At 42.4% G+C, this 12,951-nt stretch overlaps 1 protein-coding gene across 4 annotated transcripts in view; it reads left to right on the forward strand.

Annotated features, from left to right (window-relative positions):
- Positions 1–12,951, forward strand: part of PTPRR (protein tyrosine phosphatase receptor type R) — a 154,580-nt gene that overhangs the window by 124,253 nt on the left and 17,376 nt on the right. For all 4 annotated transcript variants that reach the window (XM_052774616.1, XM_052774617.1, XM_052774619.1 and 1 more), the window contains 3 exons: positions 446–530; positions 7,387–7,466; positions 9,670–9,807. In XM_052774616.1, coding sequence (XP_052630576.1) covers positions 446–530; positions 7,387–7,466; positions 9,670–9,807 — 303 coding nt within the window. The remainder of the gene's footprint in view (positions 1–445; positions 531–7,386; positions 7,467–9,669; positions 9,808–12,951) is intronic.

The following is a 12,951-nucleotide window of genomic DNA, read 5'->3' on the forward strand; positions in this document are numbered from 1 at the left end:
AGTCTCTATAAAAAGCAAGTGAGGTCTTTGACGGACATTGTTAAGGGCTTTGCACAAAATTTAAAAAAAATATGTTTGCTATAAATTTATATTTATTTTGAAAGTTCCTCCCCCGGTTATGTAAAATGTTGCGCTTTTCTGCTACAGTACTGCACTTTTCAACTCCACTTTTTTAGAGCTATTGTGCATTTTAACCTCTCTCCTAATCCTGTAAAAACTTTGCTTTTAATAATTCATCAGAAGTGTTCCTTGGAAGTCACCCTTCAATATGCAGCTCCCTGTGTTTATTAAAGGAAGGGTGTTGACAGGCTTGAGGTGGGAACCACTTTTTTCTTAATAACTTTGATGTCAAAAGACAGTTGTGTAACAGCAGATGGCCTTCTGGTGATAATTTCCTGCATGGCTCCTTTGGAAACACCAATCTGATTTAATTTATTTTTTATAGGAAATACCAATGAATTTTGTGGATCCCAAAGAAATTGACATCCCGAGTCACGGAACTAAAAACCGCTATAAAACAATTTTGCCAAGTAAGTGAATTAGCCCATGGTTTCCTACTATGACATTTAGTCCTGCTTTGAGAACGTATTGCTGTGAAAATCTACCTGTCTTTATCTTTGATCGTTGTGTACCTATTCATAAGTGTATTTATAGTCTGTGTAGAAAGATAACGAAACCCCAGCGCTGTAGGACTAGCAAATGCAGAACTCTCACTGGATGCCTTAGCAGGCACACACTTTGGTAGATCCCAACCACGTGCTGAAATGCAGCCTGGGTGCGTGCTGGTTTTCTCTGGAGGACAGCTCAGGCAGATGGGTAGAGAGAGGTCTGCCATGCCTCGCAGTATCTCCCGCGATCTGGAGGATGAGAGGACCAAGACTGTTGCCTCCATCACAGCTCACACTGTCTTGCAGTCACTGAATTCCCTCTGGTTGGGTCAAGCTACTTGGGATCCTGACCAACATTAAGTGGCCCAGACAAAAAAAAGCAAGTCCATCCTATCCTTCTCTCGTAGTGGACTTCCATCTTTATAAGTCCTCTGGTGGGTTTGGTTTTTTCCTTCTCCACGTGCCAGTTGGCTTTGTGGAAATCTGTTTGCATTATTAAGAAAACCACTCTCACACAGTGCTGCCTCATCATTGCTGTAAACTTCTTACTGCTTTGCTGTACTGCTTCTGTATTTTCGTTGGCCCAAATTCTTTATTTCTGACCAAGTAACAATTGCTTTGTTGTAATTAGAGGTGATTGAAAACTTTTCAGTGGAATAGTTTTCCTTCAAAATACACCTTTCTCTGAAATGCAACTATTTTCATAACATTTGTTGGGGAATAACGTGATATTCCATTTCTCTTTTATTAATCATTTTTTCTGTTCAGTTTCAAAAATGGTTGCAGAAGTTTTAACATTGCACTAAATATAGACATGAATAGTTGAGTTTTTCTAAATTTTGACATCACCAAAGTGAAAAAGTTCAGTGATGCAAAATGTTGGAGGACACTCCCACAGAAAAATGTAAACACATCCCTTTGCTTAGGTTTGGAATGAAGAATACTTTTAAAATAACAGCATATCCTATCAACTAGAAATACGTTTTCTAATCCTCTCTATAATGTCCTTGTAGGCCTGTTATATGTTAGCCATGCAAATTCACACACTTTAGATGACAAGATTTCTCTCAGCGAGCCTGAACGCATTGTAATTTGTTCAAAGGCCTTGCAGTCAAATTAATGAAAACTGATGGCCTTCAGCCACTAGATTAGTCTCAGAAACGTGATATGTAGCTGGGAAAGAAACTCATTGTGTGGAGCCCTCGCTTCCCTTCAACCCCCAGTAAAATCTGCACTGTCTTCAAGGCTAGTTCATCTATTGCAACCAATAGCTGAGTGCAATCCAGGAATGTTGAAGGGAATTAAAGAAAGTAAGCAAGTGAATGCAAGTTATATACCAAGTAATCAGAAAATTCAGCGTCCCTCAGAGTCTGGCCCAGTGTCAACAGGATGTACACGGAGGGTGAAATCCTGACCCCTTTGACGACAGCGGGACTTTCGCCATCAGTGGCAGCGGAGCCAGGATATCGCCAAGCCTCCCGCCGCCTGACGGGCGGATTTTTGGAAGGACGTCTCCCTTCCCATAGCATCTTGCATCCGAGCTGCCCCAGCCACCATCAGGTTCGCCTTCAGCAACGCCTTGCAAATGCGATGAGTCCTGTTTCACTGCAGCATGTGTTTTGAATCGGGACACGACAGCTGGGCCGTGGTTGATGCTGATGAGCTTTGAGAACCAGCATGCCTTTGTGGTTTTGCCTCCAGTTAGCTGGGACGTGCCGCTAACTCCGCGGCACGTCGTCAGTCCGAGCACGCTGCCGGTGCGCACCACAGCTACTCACGGACAGGCACTTTGTAACCATCCTTGACAGAAATCAAAAGGCCTGTTGTGTGTTAGCACCAGGCTTTTTCAAAGAAGATATTTTGAGGATTGAGGCACATGCTCATAATAAATACTCCCACACCCCCCACCCAGTCCAAGAGGGTTTGGAAACGATTTGGGTGATTCAGTCGAACAGCCTTCCTGGTTTCCTGCTCAGATGATATCAACCTGCTGCTTCGTACGCCCGCATCAGCTTTTCCATTCCCAGCACTGGGTGCGTCTCCTGAATCGGGGCACCTGTGGTGACAAGTGACGTTTGAGCTGATGGATTATCTCCTAAAAATGCCCAGTCCTGCCAGCTCCACCCTCTGCGCTGTGGAGGGTGTTCTCATTTTCTAAGAGATAATTCTGTGACAGAGGGCATGACCTGCCTGCATGAGGGCAGGTTCATGTTAATAGATACTACCCAGCCAAACACACTCGTGGAATAAAATGAAAGCCTAATGAAAACTATTCTATATGGAAAACTGTAAAGTGCAGGAAATGTTACATTTCTATGAAAGATGTTTCCGTTGCAGTATAACATAGGCAACGCTCTTATTGCAAACACTAGGATGCCTCTTTAAGTTTTCTAAGTGTTATTTGCTTTACAGCAATATGCTGATACAACGAACAAGGAGACAGGATCAGAGCCAGGTGGCAAAACAGTTCCTTAAAACCACTGTTTCTCCATCCTTCCTCCTGACTGCGACCCCGCTTACTGGTCCTGTTAAACCCCGCTCCGTATCTTCAGCTGCATTCTCTCTGCCATCCACCTACAGCATTTTTCACCCCCTCTGAGCAGGTGCCCAGTCCTGCGCGCAGATTTCCCAGTCTCTCACCACACTCACATCCCTGTGGCAGAACACCAGCCCTGCTGCTCCCTCCTCATCCTCTTACTCCACATCTTTGCCTTTGCCTGCTTCTCTCCTGCAGCCCCCGCTACGCGTCCCCGCAGCAGGACCTCAGCTTCCAAGCCCTCTGCCTTTTCCCCTTCCTGTCTCACCTCAAATCAGGAGCAGCATTCCCGTGGGGCTTCAGAGCATGCGTGGGCTCTTGCTTACAAAGGAGCAAGTGGCTTAACACTGTTCCGTGGGTATCTTTGTGTGTGCAACACACCCAAGGTACCTGGATGTCATTCCTTCCCCCTTTCTGAAGGGTACCCTCAGGGCAAAAGCCTACACGAAAACATGAAAACAAGCAGCAGAACAGCAGATTCACATTAACGTGAAGGTAGAAAGTGCTTGGGGGGGTCAGACCCGCAAATCCCCAAGCTGTTCTTGAAGTGCTTGTGCTAAAACTGGCTCTGGCACTCCAGCTGAAGATGAGGGGAAAGTTAAATCTAAATCGTATGAACAAAGCACTTTATTATGCAAGCTTATAGACAGATGCTGGAAGACCGTTCTCTTGATGTTGAGAATCTTCAAGCTGCCTTGCACTACAGTCCTGACTACGAATGGTCATGTTTGCTCCAGTCCTGCTCCCTAATGAAGGCAACAGGATCACCAGCAGGCTTTCAAAGACTAAAGAAAAAAATCATATTTGCAAAGCAGGAGAAAAACTGTTTAACCTTAGTGGAATTCAACATGGGTTAATCAAGCATGTTTGTATATCCGTGTGAGTCGACAAAATGTGTCCTAGTTGTGGTCACCCATATCATAACTTCCATGATATTTGTAAATAGCCAGTATTATAGTAATTGATCCATGTTAGACTGCATAGTTAAAAATGTAAATGGATATTAGGCAGACCTGATTTTTAGTAGATAAGAAAGATTCCCTTTGCATGAATGAAACTTTATTTTGTAATGCTGAAGCATGTTTTAAAATGCAGAAGCACTCACCATGATAAATCTGTTAAATTTTCCATTGAGAAATCCTGGATTATGTTGGAAGTGCCAGGAAATTATTCAGATGAGATTAAAAAATCATGCATAGTTTACAGGTGGTTTATGCATGAGATGTTTTGAGGCAGTTGTATTATTAACAAGTCTAATAGCCTATTCCCCACCTGGCAGAGATCGTGAATGCAATCTGGTATGATTCTTCCACATTCTGTGTTACAATATTTACCAAATAATAGCAGTATCTGTAATTCATTTATAGACTGCAAGCAAAACCAGGCAAAACAGAGGTGGATTAATTTCAAAATGTTTCAGTATCTGAAAGATTTATGATCTTTTGGGCTGCAAGTGTGAGAGCAGCCTGCCTCACAAAATTTTCATCTTCCTTTCCTGCTCACAAAACAGAAACGCCATAAGGACAGCCCTTCTCATAGTATTTCGGTCCTACTTTTGGTAAGGCAGCCAGGACTGGACTAGGAGTAACAAAGGATTTATCCTGGAAATGCTACAAATGCGAACATACCCATGTCCTAAAGAACTCAGAACACAGTAGCAGTCGAAATGGAAGAAGGAAAAACGACCACAGCACATCATACCCACCCACGAATACAGCCTTTGCAATGGGACAAAGCCCCATGTCTTCATGACAAAGTGGTGTTCGTGGAGTGGATGAACCTCCAGTGTCGATGGCAGTGGGGGAGGCTGTTCAGAAGTGCCACCATATAGCCCAGTTTGCTCCCTGCACCGAGCAGTCTCATGGGGGCAAGCTACAGCCCCTTTCACACCCTCCTGTTCCTCCAGCCTGGTAAATTCAGGCCAATATTAATTTGTTAAAGATGGATTTAGAGGAAGCTGCTTCTACTCTAGTGGGAGAGCTATTCCAGACTTCCTAGATACATGGAAGAAAACAGCAGTAATTTTGCCTCAGTCAAAATTGTAGGAGACATTTTTTATTAGTAATTATAAGTGCTTAACAGCTCTGCTGCGTTTCAAGATGCTTTACAAACATTCATGAATTCAGCCTTGCAGACACCATCTGTGTCTTTCTGCTGTAGCTTCAGACTCTCAGACTTTGCCATCCATAAGGAAAAGATTATTACCTCCAACGTATTTGTCATTCAGGAGGAAGCTAATTACTTCCATTTGTGTCTGATGATTGCTTAGTGGCTCTGGATCTTTAGCAGCGCTCAGGTTTTCCTCATTTCGGAGCTGACTTTACAGCACTTACCTATTTCATAACCCATCAGGACTGTTAATTTATAAAAGATTCCCATTCAGAAGCAGTGCTTGTTTCATTGATTGGAGTTGGAAGGAGGTCTCAGAAATTGTGAAACTGATTTAGCTGCTCCTTAATAACAGAGGGATTTATCTCAAGACGTGGTAATGAAACTGGATGTTGAGTCTGCTTGGAAGAGGTTTTTTAAGGTAGGGGTCAAGCTACACCAGAATCAGAGGCATTGTGTGAGCTAGAGGAAGCGGGTGTTTTTTCAAGGCCACGTAGCCTGAGGCATTTGTGGAAATGGCTAATAATCACTCTGTGCTGAAAAGGAATGAGAGGTTTCCTGTCCTCATATTGTTAGGGGAAAAAAAAGCTCTAAGTCAAAAAGTTGGGAAAGCTAGTACAAAGAGATTTTAACACAAGCTAACTAGGGTTCATGTTGTGCTGTTAACGCAGAGGACAAGACTTCCATGCACAGGCTTTGAAGGAGAAGTCATGCATTTATTTGCACATTTTAAGAAATGTACTTTCAAAGCACCAGCCTGGGTCCTGCAAAGGCTCCATTCCTGTCCAATACGCTCCTGTGACCTCCAGTGGGAAAAGGACATAAAGTATGTTTGGGATCATCCCTCCTCTTCCTTTGATTCGCAAAGGTTTTATCTTGTTCTTAGGAACAGGATGAAAAGTCACAAAAGAAATCCAAAAGCAACTCTGAAAATACCAGGTTTTGCTAAAGCTTACGCACATCAATTATATATTTCTTGTGTAAACAGCAGGGCCACATAATAAATAGTGTTTTCTTACCACTTTCCAGTTCAGCATCCACGTACGTATCTTTGAACACATTGCCTAGATTGCACTCAGCAAAGCAGCTATCCAGAGACTATCTCCAAACCAGTAGGTGTCTGTATACTGTCAGAAAGCTGCTGACTCAAATTAATTGTTTAAGCAAATTGCCAGAAGAAAAATTTTTTTCAGTACAGAAATACTTCCATATCATTTTGTTAACAGTAGAATATTTTTTCAGAAAAGGTGTGAAGAAAGTCAAAGTGTGCCCCTAGACAGACATAACATAAGCACCTCACTCCCCTTCTCCTTATCCCTTTCTTTTATGCTGTGTAATTGAGAATTTACTGGCTTTAATTCCAAAAGGGTAATACATGTGGGATCACATCATCACAAATAAGCAAGCAAAAACTTCTTTTGCAGGAGGGATTTAGTAACCCCCAGCTCTATACGCAACAGAACTGGGCCCCACTCCGTTTTAGATCATCCAAGACAGTGGAGGAAAGAAGAGCATGAAGGAAAATGTTCCTGTATTTTGGCATTGTGTCTCTAGTCTCGTACACATGAATGGTCACAAATTGTGTCAGATGAGAACACAGGACTGAAAGGAAAGATGTGGGTTACCTAGTCCAGCCCCTTACAGTGGACTTAAATTGGTATAAATACATATAGCTGATTTCATCCCAGGCAGAAGGAGCTTTTCTTAATTTAAATCCAGCTGTAGTCATTGGAACAGTACAGCTTCAGGCAAAGGTATCAAAGTTGAATCCAAAGAACTTGGTGTAATTATCTAGCATCGTACAAGGATCCGGGTTTCAGAGACAGTCTAGGCAGGTCAGCTTGATACTCAGCACAGGCAGACTAGGCATTGCTGAGCATTGCCTGGACCTGATAATGTTGCTTCAATGCCCACAGCTTGCTGAGATACTTCTACACAGCCCAGCACTGTGCAGTACAGCTGTACCTTACTTACACATGATGATCCTTTGCAGAGGGAATAATTTGATGCATAATACTTTAGTGCTTGACAGCCCCGAATAACAATAGATTATGTTCTTCAACAAGTCTTTCTCTATAGAAATCTTCTAATTATGGGTTTTCTTTTCAATTTCCATCTTCCTTGTGCTCTTAGATCCTCTAAGCAGAGTGTATTTGAAACCAAAAAATCCATCTGACTCCTTGAGTACCTACATAAATGCTAACTACATTAGGGTAAGTAAATGTACACTCTTGTGCTTTTGAGACAATATTTGATTTTCCACGTGAATAGCTGATTTTGCCAAGGTGCGACTCATTTTATTCCTACCCACCTGCATTGATAATTCCTAATATTTTTGTCTACATTGGTGTGATAGAAATAGTTTCATGAGCTGTTTGTAACAAAGACCCCATAGCCATGAATGTACTAAAACGGTTGCAGTAAGAAAACAATTTATCAAATAGTTTATAAAAAACATTAAAAAACACATGCGTTACTATTTGTTTACTTCAGTATTTACTGTTTAATACTGTCCTACTGCCTTATAGTAAGGAACGAGGGTTACCTTTTAACGGTGACAGAGATACCAGTGTTTTGGTAAAGAGAAGATCAGATTCAACAGCAATATAAGCTGTACGGTTGCTCATTGCAGTCATGTTATCCACAAACAAGTTCAGTGGTGATGGGGTTTTTTTCCTGCATAACTATATCAATTGATAGTCCTGATATCATCAGTTAAGTAATTAAATAAATACTGTAACAAGTTTGTGAAAAGGAGCATAAACAGCTGTGTTAAATATACACATGTGCACCAGCCACACACACTTGTTCACATTTTACTCCCTATATTGAATGATTACGTGATACAAAGATTTTAGCAGCATGAACCCTGTTGGAAAGCATTATTTCTAAGTGTCAGCTATGTTATAATCCTTGATCACACACACACACACACACAGAGAGCCTTCTTGAACTCGTGGCACAGCGTATGCTGAATAGACTACTAAGGAACTAGTTCAGTTGTGTTTTAGGAGTATAGTCCTCTACCTGTAAAATTAAATGTTTTGATTAGAGCTTTGTACCAGATCCTCAGCTGGAATAAATGTAATGGTGCAACTGAAATTTGGCCCCAGAGCTCTACAATGATGTTGCTTATTTAAATAACAGTACATGAATATATATGTTCACATCCCCCGTGCCCCTTGCCCTGCCTCACTTTACATCCTGTACTTTCAGTGTTTTGTATGAAAGACATCCTCACGTAACTAAGCAGAGCGGTTCTTTTTGGAGAACAACTCTTCCATCAGCCAGGCCACGTTTTGAGTCCTCTGAGGTCTCCCTTTACCCCATGCCACCACCCTTCAGGCCAACATATGGTGATTTCTCCTGCTGCTAACACCCGTTCAACTGTCAGCAACTGCAGAAAAAATACAACCCAGCGATGAAATGAAATTTCACGTCCATGTATGCAATATCATTAGGCTTGCTGGGATCCTGACAGCCTTGTCTTGGCCAGAGTACGCTCAGGCAGACTGGGGAGTAGAAGGAGGACTGTTTATACCAGCTGAGGATCTATCCCGTTGGTTCATGCAAGGACTAACAGCTGTCGGGGAGAAGGGCACCCAAAAGGGAGACGCATGGCTGGAGGCTCCCGCACCACCTCCAGCCATTCTCCATTCCCTCGCCCCCTCAGACACCGACTGGCAGGCTCTCCTGGCCTGCATTACTGTTGGGCACCCTGTCACTGTGCAAACTCACAAGTTCTCCTTCTCACCCCAAAAATAAGAAGGCAATCTCTTGTTTTTTCCCATTTCTTCTTGCCTTTCCCTCTCCTCTGCTTCCCTGCTGCTTGCCTGACCTCTCTTTGACCGCCTATACACTTGTGCATCTCGGGACTCCCTATCTGATATGCTGTCCCTCCTATAAGGTCTCATAAAGGTCCTTCTCCCTTAGCAAAGATGCATAGCAGAGTCTTTGACTCCACAAGCATTCATGTATTTTAAATCTTTTTTCCTGTCGTGAATCTTTGTAGAAACCAGTTTCAGAGTTCTCTTTTTTTTCTGTGGCTTGTTGACTGCAAACTATCTAGTAAACACTGCAGCAACATAAATCATGGATTAAAGTACCACTGGATGATGGAAAGCCCCAGCAACTTGGAGAACAGTGTAAGCTAGAAGCCAAGTAAGCAGGGAAATTTGAGAGGGATTGATGTATTCTCGGGACCATTTCAGTTCATCAAATCAGTAGTTTCCAGAGGAAAAACTGTTCTACTGAAAAATTTCTGATCTGCTCTACTGTTAGTCATAACTGCTTTCAGTTCAAATAACTTCTTTTTAATTCCAGATTCATTTTTCTGCTCTTTTACAACATTCACCCGCAATTTTGGTCGACCACATGAATTTAAAGTAAATGCTTTTGTGTCCGTTTCTAAACCAGGGATATGGAGGTAAAGAGAAGGCTTTCATTGCAACTCAGGGACCCATGATTAACACCGTGAATGATTTTTGGCAGATGGTTTGGCAAGAAGACAGCCCTGTCATTGTTATGATCACAAAGCTGAAAGAAAAAAACGAGGTATGACAAATAGCCAAACTGAGAAATTATTCCTGTGGCTGCATACTGTAGAAATAACCTTAGCAGATATGGAACCGGCTCTTAAATACTCTGGTAATGGGCAATGTGAAAAGTAATGTTGGGGTAGACAAATACACCAACTGCAATTGCATAGTAATCGTAAGAGAAGTATTAAATACAGACGAAAAGGAATTCCATTTTCTAGATCTGTGCTGTTGGGTTCATAATTTTTTAAGAAACACCTCATTTATCTGTTGGTCACCTCTGTACTTCTTGTTACTTGCTGGTACATAAAGAATCACAGAATGGTTTGGGTTGGAAGGAACCTTAAAGATCATCTCGTTCCCACCCCCCGTGCCATGGGCAGGGACACCTTCCACTAGACCAGGTTGCTCAAAGCCCCGTCCAACCTGGCCTTGAACACTGCCAGGGATGGGGCAGCCACAACCTCTCTGGGCAACCTGCTCCAGTGTCTCACCACCCTCACAGTGAAGAACTTCTTCCTTGCATCTAATCTAAATCTACCCTCTTTCAGTTTAAAACCGTTACCCCTCATCCTATCACTCCAGGCCCTTGTAAAAAGTCCCTCTCTGGCTTTCCTGTAGGTCCCCTTTAGGTACTGGCAGGCTGCTCTAAGGTCTCCCCAGAGCCTTCTCTTCTCCAGGCTGAACAACCCCAACTCTCAGCCTGTCTTCTCGGGAGAGGTGCTCCAGCCCTCTGATCATCTTCACGGCCCTCCTCTGGACTTGTTATGATTAGAGGTTTCCTGACATGGTTGAAGTTTGCTTTTTGCTATAATGGCAGGTTTTGAATCCATTCCAGATATTACAAATTTTCTGGACCATCCCAGAAGTACAGTTTGGGCTCCCAAATGCCAACACCGTGGAGGGACTTAGCAGGAATGGAAATACATGGCTCTCTACATTAGTACCAAGTAGAGATGACAATTGCATTTTAATTGCTAATGGCCATCTAACTGCCTGTTACACATTCTGTGACTTTTGGATCGATTCCCAACTACATCCTTAATAGTTTTATTTAGTATTCATGTAAATTGTTGCCAGGCTTTCCTTGATAATGCCAGAGTCCATATTTGTGACTGCCAGACATTAGGAATGAAAATCACTCTCCCATGCAGAGGGCCAACACAAAGCTCTGTTTTGGAAGATTGAACCTTAAAGAAGTGGTTTACGGGGCTTGTGGACAAGAGAGAGACAGACATAAAGGAGTTTGACTTTTTTCTTGAGTCCAAACTGCTAGACTTGGTAGCAGTTCCCGACTCCAGGTAGGTGCCTCAACCAAGTCTCAGCACCTTGCCAGGTAAGCCCCAGGGCCATATTGCCCCTGCTCCTCAAACTCAGGTGCATGTGATGATAGAGAAACAGACTTTATTCAGGCAAACTTCCCAGTCTGAGCGATCAAGGGACCAAGATCCTGAGTGTGTTCCCAGGGCTCAAACTCACTGCTCTATTTAAATGTGGACTCAGCAGACATACTCTTCTTTCTTCTGCCCTTGACCACTGCTTGTCTATTTGTCCCCGTGAGTTTGGGCTTCTAACATGAACTTAAAATCCAGTGGATTTTAAGAAAGCTGTATGTAAAAAGTAGGTTTGTCCTGTAAAATATCCCAAGACTTAGTTCCAAACCAGGTGCCATTTTGCACTAGACTGTTCAAACAAGTGTCCAGAAGCCTACATTAAAAAGATTACTCCTGAAAATGTAGAAACCTTACCCCAGCCTAATTGGCCAAAAGAATAAGTATTTCACTGAGGAAATGCTGACTGTTTAAACACTCACATCTGACACTGTGTAAGAAGAATGACTTGAAAGAAGTGCCCAGTGGTTTCCATCGTGTCAGGAAGCCCTGTGTTTACCTGAGTTACGCAGGCTCTAGGCACTGGTGTTTATCCGCATTGTTGTGGCCTGGCAGTGGTAATTTCCTCCTAATAGAAAGGGTGGGGAATCTCAGATCGTTCCCAGGCTATATAGAGAGGCAGTGTTTGCACAAGCTGTCCTGCCCTGTCTAGAAACCTTAGGAACTCTCCCACCGTTAGCAGGTTCCTCCCGAAACCCTGCTTGCTCTTGAAGGGAAAACAGCTTAGCTAGTGGCTATGCTCAGCATATTAACTTCACTGTTTAAGTATTTGCTCTCTCTAGAGAAGGCAAGAGCAGATGTTATTTAGCATAATAGCCCTTGATATTTTTTCTTCTCTGTGGTCTGTTTTATTTCCATCATTTTCAGGGAGGTACATCTGCAGTATACACACACACCAAAAACCTTCATATTTGAAAGCGTATTCATCCACTCATCCACATCCATCCCTGCACAAATAAAACCCCATACCTGAGTCTCAGGTATAGGCCCCATTCCTCAGTTGGTATAACATCAGTCAGCCTCCATTTGAGGTATAATGTACTATAATGTATAAAGTAATGTATAATGAGGGAGCTCTCAAATCAGAGATACATGAAAAACCTTAATCTCAACAATAGATTCATTTATTTATCATAAGTAAAATTATTTGGGACGTTAGTGTCCTAGTTCAATATACTGATGTGATGAATTTCAGTAACAATGGGAATTGTGTGAAATGATGGTAAACAAAGGTTTCTGTAAAGTTACTTCCTTCCGTGAGATGAAAAAATGTCTAAGACTCGCTGTGGTAACAGTTTTTGTAAGATGGATGAACATATAATATGAAAGTAGAGTGCTGAGCAAAATACTCATTTCAGCTGTATGAGAAAAACATGGAGCATTAAATTATTGGATTTTCTTTCTTTTTCATTTTGAAGTCTGCTAAAAAAAAGGAGATTGATTTGTAAGCAAGAGTAATGCTGAAGGAGCTATGGGTGCTGTGAGTATTTTAAGCAGAATCTGTAAAACCTGTCCTCAAAACTACGCAATGTCTGAACAGATTGGAAATCTGCCTGTGCAAGGAGAGTCCACAGCAAATTTGCTTCTGCCTGAGTAAATAATGAGAAACTTGGAATTCTAGGCTATAGTTTTAGGGTTAATATGAGGAAAAACACATCTCATCTGGTGATCTAGGTACCCTCCCTGGTCAGTGAAGAGCAGTAGTCACCTCCAGAGAGTGATCCATCCCACTCTAAGAGAATGCGATAAATCACCCACTGAAGGTGACC

Source organism: Harpia harpyja, chromosome 23 (genome assembly GCF_026419915.1).
Source record: "Harpia harpyja isolate bHarHar1 chromosome 23, bHarHar1 primary haplotype, whole genome shotgun sequence".
Taxonomy (NCBI): domain Eukaryota; kingdom Metazoa; phylum Chordata; class Aves; order Accipitriformes; family Accipitridae; genus Harpia; species Harpia harpyja.